Source organism: Tupaia chinensis, unplaced genomic scaffold (genome assembly GCF_000334495.1).
Source record: "Tupaia chinensis unplaced genomic scaffold, TupChi_1.0 Scaffold000354_1, whole genome shotgun sequence".
Classification (NCBI taxonomy): domain Eukaryota; kingdom Metazoa; phylum Chordata; class Mammalia; order Scandentia; family Tupaiidae; genus Tupaia; species Tupaia belangeri.
In genome coordinates, this window is record NW_006159849.1 from 2,071,920 (window position 1) to 2,092,732 (window position 20,813).

Genomic DNA, 20,813 nt, shown 5'->3' on the forward strand with positions numbered 1-20,813 from the left:
AGGTTTGGAGAAGAGGATGACATGAAACAGCCCTAAATTATTCCCCATGTTTGCATTAGTGTCCAGCATAAAAACACTAAGAGGAAATGTGCTTACCTTCCGCTCTTGGTTTATATATCTTTGCCTCTGTTTGACTGGGAAATCCCCCAGTAAAAACTCCAGCAGTTTTCTTAGCGGAAATAAGTTTATCACACTTTGCAATTTTTAGTGGGAAACTGGCATCTTTTCCTGCTTTGTGGGCATTGATTCATCATTTACTTAGCTTTAATTTGTTAATAAAATGGGCTGACTCACTGTCAGAAGTCAGGAAAGGTCCACCACATCTATCCAGTTAGCATCAGGCTCTTTGATCATGACCATCATAAAATAAAATAAATGCAAGTTCTCTCAATTTGATGAGGTTCCATTTTTATTTTGAAATATTATCTGAATGACACATCAATTCAGTGATTTAAGCAGCCATACCACATCACCTAATGTTGATTTAAACTTATTATGGGAAGTGTTGTTTTACTAGTCATGTTGAATGAGCCAGTGGTACTTTATGTTTATGACAGTGGCTTCCCATGAGAGGAACTTGGCGTCTTAGGAAACTTTAATTCATTGGCTTTCATAGAATGTCTGGTAGACTAGAGAAAACAAAAATATTGATGGGAGCCCTTTTTTGAAATGGAGAAATCTTGCTGTTTCAAGAATAAGTTAGCCATGACTTATTTATGTTGCTCCTTTTGTGCAACAGAATGTCAACTTCTTCCCTTAATTCTGAGGAAGGCCACAAACATGGTGTTATACTCCCTGGTGCAAGAGACAGGGCTTAAGGAAAGATGTGGTTAGATCACAGTGGTGCAACTTATAAAGGAATTCCTATGAGCTCCACTTCTGAGCCAGAAAAAAATTGAAAAGAAAGAAAGATTGAGGTCTCTCCGAGGAGTATACAATCTATATGGAATGTGAATTGACAGCACAAAAGGTTAGGAATCATTGTTATGGCAAACGTAGTCGAGTCACCATTACCAATTAAGGAATGCCAATTTCTTGAGTCCCTATTGAGTATTGGGAAACTTTACTATTCTTTAATCATAATGTATTATTTCTAATGTGGCATTGCGAGAATTCTAGATACTTTTACATAGGTGCTGACCTTTCTGTGCCTTTCAGTAACCAGGACTAACTTTCAGAGATACCCGTTTTCTAAGTCATGGCAATGTTGTATCGCTCACCTGGATACTACAGGGTCAAAGATGGCAACCGCTTCCAATTAATGGCTTTACAGGCTAAAAGTTTCTTTGGTTCTAGTCAAACTAGCCTGCTCATTCACTTCTGACTTAGTTTCCTTGTTTGTTCATCTTCATTCAAATCTCAATCTCTGTCTAAAGACTTCTCTTATGTTCCTATCCTTAACCAAATGTTCCCCAGCCTTTGGAGCTCAGCTTAGTTCTTAATGTGGGAAGCCTTCTCTACCTCTGAACTCACAGAGATAAGCTCCCTGTAAAATTGCTTGGGTTCTTGTTATCTGTTTCATGTATTTACACTTGACCAAATGTTGCCCTGTTAACTGGATTGTGAGCATTTGGAAGTTAGGAACCCTAAGATTCATAAGAACCCCCAGAGTGCTTTGTGCTGAATTATACAGCGGCCAGTGCTATGGGTGGTTTTACAAGGGAAACAGATCAATGAGGACACAGGAGGTCATTCTCAACTCCCACAGCCTATGTAAGAGCTTCCTAGAAGGAAATGATCTTCCTGATTTATTGGGCAGAAGGGCAATGACCCTAATTCTCAAAATCCCCCTACTTTAGTTAACTTGCAAACTCTAATGCAATATACAGTTGCTGTAAAACATAATTCATGCACACATACACATTGCCGGGAGTCTTTTGGCAGCATCACTCTGCTTTCTGGTGATTCTGAAATATCAGAAGCTTGATACTCACCATTCTCTCTTACTTGCATGTGTACCATCTGAACAGCTTGAATCCTGCTGTTTTGCAGTTCTTTCCTCCTCAGGACTTCCTGAGTCTTAAGGGACATTAATGTTTTCTTCACCCACTTAACTTTTTCACACCTTTACCCTCACACACACACACACACACACACACACACACACACAATTTTTCCTTTCCATCTCCTAGTATATGTGCATATCATATAAAATATTAAAGCTTATCAAAACATGTTCCTGTGCTAGGGGCTCATTTGTTTATTGAGTCTTTCACTTAGAGGACTCAGTGGCAAACAAGATGAATCTCTCAGAGCAACTGGTCTAATGGTAGACAACCAAGTCAATAGACAGTGATAACTTAGAATGTTATGAGAGACGATATAGGGGCCTGGGAAGACATACAGAAAGAGCCTGTAACCCAATACTGGGGAGGAGAAGATAAAGGAAGAAATGTCCCTCCAAAAGCTGAAACAGGTAACAAGGGTATGCACAAGGATCTTGCACAAAGGTCATGAGGGGAGAGAGAGTAAGCAAGGGTGGACAGTGTAGACATGCAGGGAAACTTCATTAGCCTCAGGAAGGAGTTTGGCTTTATCTTGAGGACAAGGATGTGATAGTTGTCTAGGAAGGGTGGCACAGTGACTGGTCTCCGATCCAAGTGTCCCTAGCCTGTTGCACACCCAGGAAGAGTCCACAATGAATTCTGTGCCTGACATGAAAAATGCTGGGAATGAAAAATGGTACATCTGGTCCTTAAACAGCCAAAGGCTGTCCTGTGTCCTTCCCAGCCTGGGGAGGCTGCAGTCAGATTTATGTTGATTTTTCTTTTCTTTTTTTTTTTTTTTTTTTAAATTTTTTAAAAAAAAGCTAAATAGATAAGGACCACAGGCAGGGGCTTGTCACACTATGTTTCCCCTCCCAGCCTTCCAGGCAGCCAGAGTGTGGGTATACCTGCTGGTACATGCAGCAATATTCAGGTTAACCTGGGATCTGAACCCCTGACCTGTTCATGTGGCTCCAGTATCATGCCATGGTGCCTCCCTGCCTGCATCATTACAGCTGGCCTGTTATTTTCCTTTTTAGCATAATTTGTCAAGGCAGCTTTATCTCTTACAATTCTAAGCTTGTATTTTACATGGATATAATTCTTACCATGAAGGGTCACTGAGTGTCAAAAAAAATAATAATTGCTTTCAAGTTAGAGATAAAGTAACAAATATCTGGAAATTAAAGCTCTAATATAAGCAATAACTTGGCTTTCCTTGTCTCTATTATTGCAGAGGGGACTTGGATATGACTGAGGGCTGTCCACATGAACATCATATCCTTGCAATCTACTCTGTGAGTAGTGCTCTGCAGGGCTCCTTGACCTGGGCAACAAGTGTTTTTCCACACATATAGAAACATACCTAACTTATGGCCAGCCCTGTATTGCAAAGCTGAAGTGCTATACATAGGGAGCCAGATCCCACGTGGCTGGCTGTAGTTCAATCCCAGTCCCAACAGCTTGAAAAACACACCAGGTACTCGCTTTGGCAGCACATATACTAACATTGGAATGATGCAGAGATTAGCATGGCCCCTGTACAAAGATCACACACCAATTTATGAAGCTCTCCCTATTTTTTGGCAGTGGGGACAGGAAGCTCAGGAAAATGAAAACCATTTAACTGGCACAAGAATGGAAAGGTATCACTGGATGATGATATAGATGGTAATACCTTTGACTTGATTGACATACATCGTATGCATGCTGAGAAAAACCATGTTGCAAGCAGTAAAGCTGTACAATGATTAAATGTAAATTTTTAAGGGAACCAGCAGTTAGCATAATGGCTATGTCGCTGGACTCCTACGTAGTCGACCGCGGTTCGCATACTGGACCCGGGGGCTTAAAACTCACACTGGGTGCATGTGTGTGGGCATACCCAAGATCCCGAGAAGAGAATGGAGGAGAAGGGATTGCGGTGTGACCATCCCCCGTGGGGGGTGATTTCTTGCTTTCTGTCTCTGTCTCTCTCTGTCTGTCTGGCGAGCGCACACGCCCTATAGCGAAAATCTCTCCCAAAAAAAATGTAAATTTTTAAGAAAAGGAAAGAAAAACATACTAAGCACATGTGTGTTTGCATTCCCTAAATCCTGACAAGATGGAGAAGTGGAAGCAAAAGGACTGTGGTATAGCTACACCCTGCTAGGCAGGTGCTTTCTCTCTCACTTTCTGGTGAGCACACGTGCCCTTGGGAAATGTTTTAAAAATCTAGAAATGTACCCAACTTAGAAGGCAACTGATAGAGTTTGTTCATCTTAATTATTAGAAAATTGAGAGAAGCCACGGTTGAAACACAAACGGAAGCCACAGATTGACATTTTTAGCATCCTCTGTTGGCGTCCACACCATCCTCTGGTAGAGTCTCACTATAGTGCTCACCTCTTGTCACTCCTGAACATGAGCGTCTTTCTTTCTCTTTGGACTGTAGCACTTTCTATTCAGAAGTCAAACTGTCATCCTCATCTGTCATAGCATGAGTTACCAATTTCTTTCTAAAAGGTGATTCCCACAGACACACAAGATTAAGGAGGTGGGGTCCAAAATTCAGCCCTTTCCTCAAAATAACAAACACACACACACATACACACACACACACACACACACACACACACAAACACCCTATTTGAGAATTACTGAATGTAATAAGAGTTGCTGCTGGTGTCAATGCTATGAGCAGTGTAGAGGCAGAAAATTCTCATACCCTAGCTTTAAAAATGGAGCTAAGAACTCTGGGTCTTAGATTAAAAAAGGTTGGCTGCATTTTCCTTTTTTTGTTCTCTTTAAATCTGTGGAAAGCTCCTACTATTTCTTCATGTTTATCCCATGGCAGAATGGCCCTCTAGTCTTTAAACTTAAGTACTGTGACTACAGCTACACCTTCCCCTCTATGCTAAGTGTCTGTCAGCTTATTGGCCTTTGGAATGCACTTTATTCTATAGAACAAACCACCTTACCAATAACCTCTTACATAGTCATCCTCCCCAATTTACTCTAAGGAGTTATACATATTGCATACAGAGAAATCAGTTCTATTGGTTACTTTCTTCTCACCGGCTTGGTGATTGTGAATGGCTCCTTTGGAAAAATAATAAAACAACTAAAACATCGCTAAACTGATTTCTCTAGTCTTCTCTGTTCTATCCCTGACTTAAATAACTATGTGATATCTGTAAAACTTCTATGTACATAATTTTCAGTCTAGTACATTTCTTGATAGTGAACGAAAGTCAAGAGTTAAGTCCATATAGTTTGGCTTATTATTAAAAAAACTAAAAAGCCTAGAAGTCAACTTTGATTCCTCTTTTTTCTCAAATACACTCTCACCTAATTAATCTGAAGGTCCAGTTAGCTCTGTCTTCAACATACATTCAAGCCTAGTCAACCCCACTTCTCCTGCCTCATTCAAGCCATGATTTGCAACCAAGTATAATAGCCTCCTAACTGGTCTTTCCACGTGTAATTTTGTTACCCACAATCTTCCACCCTCACTACACCAGCACACACAAGTTCTTTACTCCATACCACAAGAGCTTCCATTTAAAATGTAAATGAAATCATCTCTTTCCTGCTCACATCCCTCCCCCATCATACTTGGAATAAAATCCAGACTCCTTGTTACAGTGCACACAACTGGCCTCAGCCAAGTTCACCTATCATCATACTCCATAATGAACCCCAATCAGACTTACTGTTTCTAAAAGATATCAACTCATCTTGCCTTAGGGCCTTTGCATGTCCTGTTCCTAAAACCTGAAAGGCATTTTCACCAAACTTTTCATTTCTAGTGTGTGCTCAAATGTTGCCTCTTCAGAGAGGCCTTTCTGGATCAATCTATCTAAAACTTCCTTTCTTCAATTTCTTTAACTCTGCTTTATTTTTCTTCAATTTATTAATCCCTGAAATTGCACTGTTTGTTTACGTATCTGCTTGTATGCCACTACAGTGGACACCCCTTGGCAGCAGAGACCGTATAAAGTTGACAACTACCTACCTTACTTACCACCCATACGTACCCCAGTACTTACAGGGGGGACCTAAGAAATTTTGTGGACTGAATGAATGTGGATGAGAGGGAGGAATACTACTCTGATTTCTTCATTATTTCTGAGAAAGTTAACAGTAGCCATGAGCATGTGATTACTGTTCTTCTATGTCCCATTCTCCTCAGGTCAATTCATGGAGAGGCAAAATACACTGATGTGAGCCTCCATGTGCATCCTACCAAGCACACAGCCTGACTCGTGGTCCCAGTATTTCATTTATTCAAATGATTTTTTGAAATGTACTGGTTCGTCATTTTAGATTAATTACAGTCACAATCAAAAACCAACTATTAGGATGTCTCTAAAAGGAAATATGGGTGTGTTTTTTTTTTTAAGTGCCAAGGAAGTCATTTGGCCTCTGAAAGCCAAATCAGCCATCTTTATTTTGTTTCTGCATTCCAAATAAATCCACCTCATGTTTAGTCCAAGATGATGTTTTTTCAGTCTCCTTGGATTTTCAGTCAGGAAAGTGAGTCATGACAGTAACAAGGAAGGCTTAGGGTAAAATAGAATTCGTTTCTTTCAACCTCTGCCTTAGTGCGTTAGCATGATGCAACAATGGAGTTCAAGATACTCCATGGTATTATTCGAATGTGTCAGTGTTTCTTTTCATAGGCTGCCTCAGAAACAGAAAGTCGTCATGTGGAGCCAGAATGCTCAAAGCAAAAGCTCACAAACCACTGTAGCCTGGATATCCACATATTCCAATGTACTTGTCTTTGACATAGAATGTTCAAAAGAAAGCCTCTTCTTAATGAAACAGTGTACCTAGAACTTATCATGGACTTGTACTCTCATTAGAAGAGAGAGACAGAAGACCTGACCGCTAAGGGGCTATTTATCTTTCTGCTAGTAAAGGACTGTCTGTAAGTGATGAAGAAATTATTGAGATGAGCAGAAACCAAAAGACAAAATTTTTGGATATATTTTTTTGCTGCTTTTTCTGAGAAATAGTCTTTTTTGGCTTTTTGTTCAGTTTCAAGGGGAAAAAATTCTTTGTTTTAGTCATTCTCCTCAAAGTAAATTATCAGAATCATTTGATTCAATAGATATATTCCCCTCAGAAACAGAAGCTGTGGTCTCTGGGCAAATATAATATCTAGTTGGACATTTACACTAATTGAATAAATGTACTCGCTACCTGGACACAAGAATTGGCTTCCCTATTGGGAGCCAAGTCTAGGGAACTTGTGGTCTACCCAGTAGTTCTTCAACAGCAATGGCCATTTGCTAAATATGTTTTTACATAGTACTAGATGAAGTGCTAGAGATGCAAATGTAGTAAACATCTAATGACTTATGCTTTTTTTAATCTATAGGAGCCTTTCTCTAATTTTGAATTTTTTAATATATGATGTTTCCTCCAATTCATTTCTCTAGTCAAGTTTTGAGTCTTCTCTTTTAAGAGAAGGTACAGAAAACTTGTAGTTACTACAGAAGTAACCTGATATCTTGCAGATATAAAAATATGCAGATAAATAATACAATATGACTGACCAAATTACCACCTAGCTAGTTTCTTTTCAAATTTATGGATTGTATTAGTTTTTGAAGTCTCATTTGGCCATGGATTCCAAAGGCACCTGACCATACTGGCAGGAATACTGTATCTGAAGTTGATTCTCAGTGTTCTTCCGTGCTTTCCAGAGACTCATGTTTGTGTTTTGAAACCATGAGAAAGGTATGGAATAGTTCATTTTTTATATACCTATTGCTCATGTTTAGACAAAAATAACACTTTTTTCTCTTATTTCTCATCTGGCATTCTCATTACACTCTCTTCTGACTGTTTTTTCTTTCATCTAGTGCATTCTATTACAAGCGGATTGAACAGTATGTCTGACACCATGCTGAACAAGAGAAACATTCTTCCCTTTGTCATAGGACCATGAATTAATCCCCTTGATTCGACCTACCCTAAGCCCAAGGGCTGATATCATTGCAGACATTGTTTTTTTTGTTTTTTGGTTTTTGTTTTTTGGTTTTTTTTCACAGCAGACTTTTTGACTTTTTTACATCAAACATCTAAGACCACTCTGGATAAATTTTCTTTTGGTTGGTACTTTTTAAAAAGGAGAATTTGGCAGAATCAGACTTTTCTCTCCTCTCTCCCCATCACATCAGAATCTGAAATAGATAAACAACTGAGTCACAGCTAATTCTGTATGAAGATATTCCAGAACTCTTCAGCTCTTGGTCCTGTATAATTCATTTTTCTCACATACCCTAGATATTCTCCCCTCTTCTCTTTTCATTTCCACAAAGGGCAAGTATTGCAATGTCCTGAGCTCTATTTCATCATTTATCTGAAAAAAAAGTATATATTTATACTTATACATATACACATACATATATATACACACACACATATATATACATATACGTATATGTATATGTGTGTATATATACACACACATATCTATATATACACACACATATCTATGTGTGTATATATATACAATCTGTCTTGGGCATTAATATTTTATCTTCTTGACTTACAACTTGCTCCCTATAAGTGAGCAAGTGGAGAAACTTTCCTCTAGAACATTTTGCCCTTTCTAGTCCCATAGACACTCATTATAATATGTACTTGAATCTCTTTTAAAAAGCATTGGTGATCATTTCCTCTAAAGCCACCTTCACAGGCTTCATTTTGTCAAGTTATTAAGACTAAGGCAATCAGTTTTTGAGTCTTTGTCTTGTCCAACTTGATGCGCTATTTGTACTTAACTTTGACTCAGCTGCTTACAAAGAGGCAGAAATACTAATCCCTTCATGGGACAGGCTCTTTGACTGTTCAGGGACAGAATTCTTAGATGGACATACAGCTTTGGCCCTGCCCAGATGGACAGTGTTGCCATTACCCATACTTCCCAGCGGCTGTTTCTTCATTACTAAAAGCTGGTCTTGATTGTCTCAGAAGCCGAATTCAATTTGCAGTTCCCCCAGTAACGTGCTGTGATTCATTTGGGGACAAATCTGGATTGAACTGAGTCCAAGTGTCTCTTTTGTGAGACAGAAGGGAAGTATAAGTAGATACTATAGTCACCCAGATGAGTCAGCCAGGAATTCATGAAGTGATTCATAAATCGTTATAAAGACCACTAAAGTCTACTAAAATGGAGCGCTGTCTGGCTATACAAAGTGGGGTATTATCATTGGGGGGCTTTTTTAGATGTTAAATCAGATGTGAAATCCTTAAAACTGTGCTTTTCTTTTTAGGTTTTGAAAAGGATTCCTTTCTCCTCCCTCTGCAGTTGGCCAACTGCTAAAGCCATTTCTCATTGATTAGTTTTTACAGATGAATTTTAAAACCACTGCAGATGATACCCTGTAATTCTTTGGGGAAATAAAAAAAAAAAATAGCTCCCGAAATCCATCGTAGACCAGTTTGTATCCATTATTTCTACTCCCTGGCAGCAAATCAATATTTTTTGTGTGAACACAATGAAACAAGCTGTTCTAATGCATTATTTCTTCTTTGGAAGGTCTATAACCCGCTTGAAAGGGTGGGTGTGGGGGACTATCCAAAACACATACTAACCAACATTTAATCAGGTTGCTAATGTAAACACATAAGTTCCTTCTTTTCAGAGTGTTAACCCACACACAGTCTCACATGGTTGGCTAGAACTGCTTGCATCCACAGCACAAATGAATAAAATTAAGAAGTATTTATGATACATGCTTGACTTGCAACAAAATCTATTAGTAAATTTTGTTTCCAGAAATAAGCCTGTAAATTGACATAGAAATGCTTTGGACATTCAGAAGGGAGAAAGAACCCTACCTGAGTTAAACAATTATAAAGATAAAGGTATATGCTCAGTTTATGCATGAAGAAGACCAGTTCAGGACTGAGCAAGTTCACAAAAGCACTCTGGAGAGCACATGCATGGAAGTTTTCTTAAGTAGTATGTTATCAATGGGCCCTCCTACCAGTCCTCAGTAATGATCGCAGTATCAAATGCCCTCCGGGGTCCTCTTCTATCCTTCCATCACCAACCCCTCTGGCTTGCTTTGCATCTCCATTAGAGTGGCCTTTCCTACCTCATTTGGATGAACTGGTGTCTGGAGAACTTGCTTTGAAATTTGGGCAAGCCATTTCACCTTTTTTAGACCTCTTTTCTCTCATCCAGATAAGGTGGTGCTCAGTACTTCTTTCAGCTGGAACATTCTGTGATTATCTACATCTGTGACTCAGGATCCTCCATTGGAAAACCCAGTACCAAGAAATGAGATTCTTGTATAAGACCAAGACCAACTGCTCCTAGAACCATTGGGTTGCTGGAAAACAAATCATGATTTTTTTTTTTTTTGGAGAGATTTTCACTGTAGGGCGTGTGCGCTTGCCAGACAGACAGAGAGAGACATAGAGACAGAAAGCGAGAAATCACCCCCCAGGGGGGATGGTCATGCCACAATCCCTTCTACTCCATTCTCCTCTCGGGATCTTGGGCACGCACGCACACGCGCCCGGTGTGAGTTTTAAGCCACCGGGTCCGGGACACGAACCGCGGTCGACTACGTGGGAGTCCAGCGACATAGCCATTACGCTAACTGCTGGTTCCCCATGATTTATTTTCTCATGATGCAAAAATGTGTCATGATTTTTTCAATGACCCAATAGACTATATTACCCAAAGAAGTAAATGCTTCACTGTCTTTGAGCCTTACTTCCATATCTAAATAGTCAAGGGAGATAAGAGTTCTAGGATTTGTTTTTATTTTAAGAACTAATCAGGGGACCAGCAGATGGCATAATGGATACATTGCTGGACTGCCATGTAGTCAACCACGGTGTGATTCCCAGACTTGGTGGCGTAAACTCACACCGGGAGCATGTGCACACGATCCAAAGAGGAGAATGGAGGAGAAGGGATTGTGGTGTGGCCATACCCCCGAGGGGTGATTTCTCGCTTTCTGTCTCTCTGTCTCTGTCTGTCTTTCTGGCAAATGCATGTGCCCTATAGCAAAAACCTCTCCAAAAAAACAAAAGAACTCCTCAGATAATTCTAATACAGTAGTGCTGGAACCACAGTTCTAGGGTATATGTTAATGTGAGAGATGCCTTAAATGTACATTCCATTTAGATTATTTTATAAACATGTATTAATCACCTCCAAATCATCAGACATTTATTATCTAGAGTACTTTGACATTTCTGTCTTCCCAATATAAAATTGTTCATAATCCCTTCCATCCCTTACCTCTCTCTTTTTAAATTATGTATTTAATTTTATTTATCATTATCTCTTAATTTGCTACAGGGTACATGTGCTCACCAGAGAGGGACACAGAGAAAGAGAAAGAAAGAGGGAAAGTGAGAAAGCAAGCCGCTAAGTTCCGGATTTGAACTGTGGTCGACCATGTGTGAGTCCAGCTCCTTAACCACCATACCTCTTGCTGGCCCCACCTCTCATTCTTTTTTTTTCTACATAGCACTTATTTCCTCTAACTCGATACATAACTTGCCTTTAAGTGTGTTCAGTGCCTGCCTCTTCTCACTGAAATGTAAGTTCCACAAAGACAGTGATGAGTATTCTTTGTTATTCTTTCCTTAGTACTTACAACAGTGCCATGCAGCTGGCCAGTACTCAATAAATATCTCTTGAATAAATAAGTACATGTTACCTCAGACTTCATAATCTCCAGCATTTAAATTACCGTTATTTTAGATTTGAAACTGAGGCTGGAAGGAGCTAGAGTGTTTACTCAGGATTATTCAGCTAGTAAGAGACAGAGACAGGACCCAAGCCCAAAGTGGATCTCACTCCTAACCAGTTAGTCTTATACTTCTTCCACCTGGCCCTCCTGACATTCACACTTTTTTGCAGGTAAACTGGAACAATCTACACGTCTCAGTTGGCACCTACTGTTCTGTGAAACAGTTTACAGTTGAGTGCTGCATTTAGAGGAAAGACAAGCACTTTGATCCTGGCCTACCTCATGCCAAAGTTGGGAAGCCATATAACAGAGAATAGGGGTAGGGGCTACAGAGAACAAGGGCATAGAAGGGAAGGAGGGTGGCCAAGTAAATATCCCCAAACAGTTTTCTAAGGTGCATATACATAATTACTTGTAGAAAATTTCCCTCTCCCGGAGGATTTTTTTATGAGCTTTTAAAGCCTGTCCTCCATCCCACTTTTAATTCTTGGCAAACCACTTCTTTTGCTAAGGTTATACAAACTCCTCTACCAAATGAGTGGAAGTGGTTGTCTCAGTTCTCTGAATTTTTGTGATCTGCTTCTGGTAACCAGTGATTTATTTTTTTCCCCAGTCTGTTATGTGCCTATTTATGTAGCAATCATCCTTTACTTCAAAGAAGCAACTAGGCTAAAGAAGAGGCTAGTAAACCACGTGGAATGAAGTCTCTAAAATGTCAACTGTAGATCAGCAGCTGGGAGACAGGGTTGGACCTAAAAAGATTTTTGATTTCTTCTGCCTCTTAGCCACATTGTAACTCAGAAAGAATTAAAGTGATGTCAGATTGGCCTGATGGATCTGGGGAATGATATATTCCATTGGAAAAAAAAATTATAAATAACAAGAGTTTATCTTTGGCGTCAAAATTTTTTGTTTATTTTAGCATCAAAAAATTTTGATCCACCATTTCTTGATTTAAAAAAAAAACTTTCAGAGCATGTTTATTTTAACGTGTGTGTTGAAGAAAGAGGGTTGGAAAATAGGTGGAAACACTTTGAAAATGGGATTCTGAGGCTTCCATCTTACCTTCAACAATAGTAAGAACAATTCATGTTTTGCTTAGTGAATTTCTGTTTAGGTATGCATGTTTTTTGCATGTTTTTTGCTTGTTACTTGGGTTTGCACTAAATGGTTTGAAACTACGCAATTTCTTTAGTTCTTGGCTTTTTTTTTTTTTTTTTTGCTGCCCCCCACCTTCTCCCCACCCTCTCAGTAGGTCATCGTCACACTACAGACTTTTGCTCCATGTCTTCTTCTGCCAGGCTTTTAGGCATGCACCTACATTTGATGGACATGTTTTTCAAGCATCTGGGGCCAATACTTGAACTATAGTCGGCCATATTGGCATCCAGTTCCCATGCTCAGTGCTTATTTTATTTTATTTTATTTTTAGAGAGATTTTTGCTATAGGGACACGTGTGCTCATCAGACAGAGAAAGAAAGTGGGAAATCACCACCCGGAAGGATGATCATGCCACAATCTCTTCTCCTTTATTCTTCTCTTGGGATTTTCAGTACTCACACACATGCACCCAGCTTGAGTTTTAAGCCTCTGGTCCTGGACTTTGAAGCATGGTCAACTGTGCAGGAGTCCAGTGATGTAACCATTAAAGCATCTGCTGGTCCCACTCAGTGCTTATTAACCACTGTATTACTAGAAGGCCAGCCTGCTTTTGGCTTTTTAAATCACTTTCTGGCATCTTCGTTGCTCTGAATTGTCAAGGATTGTGCTTGGACATTTCCAGTGGCCTTGCCTCATATGGGACTCTAATTTTTCCCCCTCTTCTCCTTTTCTGTCACCCTGATATTTTCTCTCTCTAGTCTGATTAACAAGTAACAAAGTATGTAGAAAAGAAATTAATAGAGAGGTTGTGAGGAATTTCTCCATAAAATACTATATAATGTTTTTAAAAAGTAATAAATTGATTCTCTCTGCTATACTTGAAAATTAGCCTTACTTGTACACTCACCTCTTATGCTGGACTTTAAGTTGTAAATTCTTATTTACTTACTTGTTCCTAGCAATTGTCTAAAAAATCGTGATCACCTCTGGTCACATTTCATTTTTCTATGGGGAAAATTTTAAATTTTATATACTAATTCTTTTTTTTCCAAATCAAAAGAAACTTTAAGTATATATTTATCTCAGAATAGTTTATAAAATTTTCCTAATACTTGATAATGGACAACAAACTGTGTTTTGAAATTACATTAGCTTTATACCACATAATCTCTTTTGTTTGAAAAGCTTACAGGTGAATTCAGCCTGAATTAGCAAAAAGAAAAAGTAGAATCAGTTGAAGACATGACATTTTATTCTCCCAGGTCTTTGGTATAGCAGTGCTTGAAGCTCAGTATGTGCCTACCCCTCCTTTTTTTCCTTTACTCAATGTTGTTATCATATTTTGTAATATTTGGTAGCCAAAAAACCATGACCAAGGTTTGGGTATTGCATGAATGAGTAGATAAACATGATTCTATCTAGCATATAATTATATAGTATATATGTATTATAGATTCTATATCTATAGATAGAATCTACATTATATGATGACTTCTAATGATTTTTATCCTTTTAGTTGGATAAATGCTCCCCTTTTTTGTAGTTAGTCATCATAATTTACCCATTGGCCATATAGTTTCAAATTATGAAAGTATAAGCTTTTTATGTTGCTAAGAACTTGTGCTTCTTTCTCCTTCCTCATCTTCATTCTCTAGTCTTTGACAATCAAGCCCATGTTTATGAGTCAGACTTACTGTTCTTTGAGGGTGGATAATTTTGAAACAAAATTGTTCTCTATCAGACCAATTATATCAGAATTATATTTCCTAAAACCTGCCAACTGGCCCATCCACCCATCCCTCTGCCCTTTCTGTTCTCAGCAGAAAGAGGCTAGCAGGAGTCCAGAAGAAAAGTCCAGAAAACCATCTAGAGCATGAGGGAATACATTTAGAGAACCAGTCAAAGGGTCTTACTCCTTTGCCCAAAAAAAGCAAAACTGGGATGTGAACAATGACTTTTAATAGTGTTGTAAGTTGCCTTGAAATTCAAATCCTCCCTTCTTCTGTCCCTGGGAATCTTTAAGGACCAGGGAATTCCAGGTTGGGTGATAGTGTGGACTCCTCTACCCTTAAAATCTGTGATCCCACAACTCCTCATCCCTCTCCCACAACCTTAGAGTGACCTGTGAGACATATTAAGGACACACTCACCCAGAAAACAGCCTCCATGTGAGGAATCTGGCTGATGAGTTTTACTGGTGTTCTTTGGGCAGTGCCAGGATTTGTTTGCTGTGTTTTCTCTTGAGGCCATTCAGCACATTTTTACAGGATAATGCCAATTAAGATGATATGCTTGGAAAATATATATTTGCCTGGTACAGGACACTCAGTTACTCATCTTTTTCAGCAGAGTGCAAAATGTAAGTGATAGATTAAGCAGGCAACCTAACCAGCTGGTTTGTTTAAACCTCCCTGACTTCTTTTCTCTAGAGATTAGAGTCCAAATCCTCCCTCCTTAGTTTCTACATCACTTTTTTTTTTAATTGATACAGGGCACATGTACTCTCCAGAGAAAGAGACAGAGAAAGGTAGAGAGAAAGAGAAAGAAATAGAGAAAGCACCCTACAACAGGGTATGGTCATCTTGCAATCTCTTCCCCATTTCCTCGTCACGTTTGGATTTGAGGGGTGCATACACACACACACCCAGTGTGATTCTCAGGCTGCTGAGTGCCTGGATTCAAACTGTGGTTAGCCAGGTGGGGTCCGACAACTTTAATAGTAATCTACCAAACTGGCCCCATCACCTTAAATAGCCTCATTGCACCTCCAAAGGGAAAAGAAAAAAAAAAAGGGATTTTATCCTATGCTTTCTTGGCACAAGAGTACAAATGTAGAAACTCTGCCTAATTGAATATTCTGCTTCAGAATATTTCAAATTACAAACTTGACTGGTTCATCTTCCCTTTTTATCACCAATGATCTGACACAAAAGCTCATCAAAGTGAAGTTATTTGTTCCTGTGAAACAGTGATGTAAACAGATGGTGACCTATACATGGTATCGCAAAACAAAGCTTGTCTTTCTACACAGTGTAAGAAACAGCCAATTAAAAGTTTTCAGCTTAATGGGCTTTTTTGGAGAGACTAAACAATTCATTGCTAGTATAGTTTTCCCCCAAATTATTTTGCTGCTTCATTTCACTGCATTGACAGAGTTCCTGCTTCTTTCTCTACCACAGTGGTGCCAACCCCTACTGAACTGGCCAGTTGAGTATCATTTTGCTGCTCTATGGACATTGCCGGACTTCAGTGTCGTTCTCACAAGTACACCTCCGTGTGAGAGTGTAAACCGTCATATTAAACCTAGCAATATCCTGCCATGTTCCCTATTTGAAGATCAATGTACAGTCCTCCATTTTATATACCAGGTTCCTTGACAGCATCACTTTATTTAAACATCAATATGTCCCCCATCAGAAGCTGCCAATAGTCTTACTGTGATTGGCACACATGACTGTATAAGATGCCCTGTCATGCTCCTATGATGAATAGTCAGGAAGGTTCTTTGCCAAATATCAAAGCCCCGCAGCTCTCTTGGGTTCTGAGTTTCAAACCACACTTGACCTTTGAGGTTTAAGTTCATTTATTCTTGGCAAAAGAAAATATATTGTTAAAAGAGAATAGGGGTAGAGAGGCTCATAGTCAAGACTTGTAACAACACTTTTTGGATCTCAGATATGTCTTACAAAACAAAATGTTTATGAGCTAAGTGTAAATGATTCAGAAACATACGGATTAGATTTCCCCTAAAATGCAAATGGATTTAAAAATTAGCAGGAAAAAAGTGGCAAAAGATGTGCTTTGAATTGTTTATTCGAAATGCCATTTTAAGAATCTTGACAAATTCAAACTATGACTTGGTTTTCCCTTTGTTAGTCTTTTTTATTAGTTTAATATCTCAATTAAGAATTCACTGGTTTGGGGACCAGCAGATGGCATAATGGCTATGCCACTAGGCTCCCATGTAGTCAACCATGGTTCGAGTCCCTGACCCAATGGCTTAAACTCACACCAGGTATGTGGGTATGCGTACCCAAGATCCCAAGAGGAGAGGGGATTGTGGCGTGGCCATTCGCCCTGGGAGGTGATTTCTCACTTTCTGTCTCTTTGTCTCTCTCTGTCTTTCTGGCAAGTGCCTATGCCATATTGCAAAAGCCTTTCAAAAACAAAACAAAACAGAATTCACTGGTTAAAGGAAGGGAAGAAGAGTCTTGAAGATTTCTTTAAAGGGCTTGTTGTCACACTCTTGTATAGCCAAGATGGAAGGATAGAATTTGAGAAATGGTTAGAATTTAGAGTATGCCTTTGCTCTTGCTATTGTCTGTCCTTCATGTTTCCTTCTATAATTGTCTTTTCAGGTTTGCACCTTCTGCTCCATCTCCTCACCACATCAGCCCCCGGAGAGTCCCAGCTCCTTCTTCTATACTTCAGAGAACACAGCCTCCCCACCCCCAGCAGCCATCAGGTTCGCACCTGAAGCCTTACCAGCCAGAAGCAAACTCTTTTCAACCAAACGGTATCCATGTCCATGGTAAGTGAGTTGCTGACAGTCCCTTGAGTTTTGAAAAGTGATACTGTGCTGTTGCTTTTAATCAAATGTCTTAGTTACCAGTTGTGGATTTTAGATATTCTGTTTTACATCAGACTCAGGCTTTTATCATTGTTCCTCTAAAATTTCACACTTAATAGGTGTGAAATTCTATATTATTTTTCTGACTTTGGCCTAAGGTGGTAAGACTTATGGCACCCCAAACTGGTTAGCTGAAAGAAGTGACACATTCATTGTCCTAGTCCTTTAAGGCCTTCTGGATGGGCACTAGGAACAGAACTTTGTTCCCAAACAAAACATGGCCCACGCAAGTCGTAACAGGCATCCTATGCCCACATGTGCCTCTCCTCTCCTAGATCTTTGCCCTCACTCCCTTATGCACACGTCCCTCAAGAGTTTGAGGGCTGGATGAGATGGCACTTGTTCTCTGAGGCTTCACTTGATCCCCCAGTTGATATAATCTATGATCTAACCTCTGATTGGTGATATGTGATGTATCCCTCTGGTAGTATTTATGCTTATTCTGCCTTAAAATTACTTAATTGTCACCAGAGGTCAGAATATTCTGTTCCATCATCATATCTCTTAAAAAACACAATTCTTCATGTGTAGAAAGGAAGACCTATTGCTAGTTGATTAAAGGAAGAAATGGAGAGAAAGAACTAAGAGAAAACAGAATGTTTTTTTTTTTTTTAAATGTGCGGATACTGTCTTTTATATGTAATATGCATGGAGAATGATGTTAGACTTAAATTCTCTATTCAAATCTTATTTTGCCAATTCAGGAATATATCTTAGTGAATATCAACAGAAAGTTGACCAGATCCTAGAGACCCAAACTGTCATAGCTTTTTAATTCCTGGGACAGTCAGACTTTTTATGTGAGGGAGTCTTCAAAAAAAGTCATGGAAATGTGTATTCTGAAAAAAGAAATGCATGGTTTTCAACCCTTTTTTTACATCAAAATGTGCTCATACTTGATTTCCATTTTCCTATGAACGTTTTGAAGTCTCACATATTATTAGAAGGGATACTGTCTATTTAGACTGAATGTTTCAGCTTCTGGAAAATATGACTCTATGCCTCTTGCCCATTCTTGAATTCGTTCTATTGGTCTCTCCAAACAAATCTAAATTAATACTTAACCTGAGTATGAATGAGTGTGACTAATTTCCCAAGATGGCAGAATCAAGCCGTACTGAGGTGCTAAGCTTGATGGGCACATTGAAGTAGAGGCCAGATCAGCAAAGAGGAGGCAATGGAAAGACAGTGGCTAGCTGTAGGAAGGAAGAAATCTTGAAAAGCCAAGGCTACTGGCTCTGGCTCAAAGTTCTAGGTCTCTCCTCTCTCTCCTTTCCCATTGTAGCCACACAGACCACCTATTTACCAACAAAACCTGGACTTCCACCACCCTTTGGCTTGTGGTGGTTTTCACCTTATTCTGTCTGATAAATTTCTTCTCAAGCTTGATTTCTGAATTTATGTAACTAAGAAATATTCTCTGAGCGCCTACTATGCAGAAGGAAGGCATGTGTAAGGAAGACAAATAGAGCCTTCTCTCTTCTGAGGAGGTCTCCCAGCCTAGTCAAGGAGCTTGTCTAATATTGAGGAGAGCCAGGTCCTTGCTGTGGTGGACAGCAGGAATGCAGTCCATGTGTTATACAGTAGGTCACTGATTCTAAAACACATTTTTTTTTTAACCTTCATGTTTTAACATCACTGAAATCTGACATGTCTCACAGTCAGTGGCATCATATAATTGCAATGGTTTTACTTTTTGCCGCTATATAGAATAATGGAGCATTTCACAGTTGACAATGGCATAGTTCCAATGAATTTCCATATAACATACTTTGATTACAACTTTTTAAATTTTAAAAAATTTTAAAATTAACGTATGTGTAGGAAAAAAAAAGACCAAAAGGAAATTCTCCAGAATATTGACAGTTTTGTATCAGGGTGGTAAGATAATGACTGACTTCTTTTTTTCTGCTTTCTGAAGAAATATTTAAAAGGGGTTTTGGAATTAGACCAATTTGAATGCAAATACCAATCTCTTCAGAATTGTATGACTTTGGGCAAATTATTGAGCCTCAGCTCACATTTGTTAAGTGTAGAGAATCTCATCTGTTCTCATTGGTTGGTAAGAGGATTTAACAAGAAAAGCACCTGGCATAGAGTAGAAGATTAATTAATTTAATGCTCTTCCTTCTACCCCTTCCTTTTCTTTATTAAGCTCTTTGAGAAAAGGGATAATGTTTGTAGCCCTAGGGCAAGCATAATACTTGGTGCAAAATACACATTTGGTGAATATTTACTGAATAAGTGATTGACACACTTTCATTCAACAAATGAATAATGAAACAAGAGGACACAGAAAATAGGACCTACCTTACCATTTTGCTCTACCTCTTGGCTAAACATTCTTTTCCACATTTTTCTTTTGAAGTTAAATAATGAATATGTTGTCAACTTGAAGTTGAGGGGTTTATTTAACTCTCACTTTTTAATTGTTAAAAATTCCCATGGCCAATGAGAAACTACTGATAATATCAGCCCTAAAAAATAAATTCAGGATATAGTTAGTCAAATTGGGAAGTCATGTCTTTCTCCAGAAAGTTGGGCAAGTGGTTGCTGTGATGAAATTGCAGAGGGAATGCATATACATTAGCCAATGGGCTACTGCTCAGAAGGAGATGCAGCCCTACTCTCCCCTCTAAGCATTTTTCTAAAAGCGTTTTTCTGAAACTTTCTTTTCTTTTTAATTTACATTTAATCATTGTACATCTCTACAGTGTACAACATGGTCTTTCCAGCATGAATACAGTGAGTATTGGTCACACCAGAGATTTACCGAATACATCATCATCAACAGACAGCCTTTTACTCTTGTGCTTTTTTCCCGTTTCTAGAATTTTCTAAACACAAATGTTTCTTATCAACTACCATTAAGATAAAGACAAAATTTATCTCATATTTTTCAAGTGGGTGATTCAGTTTTTATTTTTGTTTTTTGAGAGGTTTTTTTTTTTTTTCACTATAGGGCGCGTGTGCTCGCCAGACAGACAGAGAGAGACATAGAGACAGAAAGCGAGAAATCACCCCCCAGGGGGGATGGTCACGCCGCAATCCCTTCTCCTCCATTCTCCTCCCGGGATCTTGGGCACGCACGCACACGCGCCCGGCATGAGTTTTAAGCCACCGGGTCCGGGACGCGAACCGCGGTCGACTACGTGGGAGTCCAGCGACATAGCCATTATGCTAACTGCTGGTTCCCAAGTGGGTGATACAGTTTTGTGGAATGGAGGAGACATTCTTAATCAATCACATTTATTGGTTTTGCCTTTCAGCTTTTGTTGAACAGATTTGCTGGATAGAGTTATAGTGCATCCTGGTAACAGGGAGCTTCATCTTCTTTTAAAACTCAATTTTTTAAGCCCCAAGCAGTGTCAAGGTTGCTA

General features: G+C 39.1%; 1 protein-coding gene and 1 non-coding gene across 6 annotated transcripts in view; both read left to right on the forward strand.

Moving 5' to 3' along the window:
* Positions 1-20,813, forward strand: part of GLIS3 (GLIS family zinc finger 3) — a 550,468-nt gene that overhangs the window by 498,505 nt on the left and 31,150 nt on the right. For all 5 annotated transcript variants that reach the window (XM_006152427.3, XM_006152430.3, XM_014589326.2 and 2 more), the window contains one exon: positions 17,162-17,334. In XM_006152427.3, coding sequence (XP_006152489.1) covers positions 17,162-17,334 — 173 coding nt within the window. The remainder of the gene's footprint in view (positions 1-17,161; positions 17,335-20,813) is intronic.
* LOC114008535 (U6 spliceosomal RNA) lies at positions 3,466-3,569 on the forward strand. The gene has a single exon (XR_003550053.1). It is a non-coding gene; the product is annotated as a U6 spliceosomal RNA (small nuclear RNA).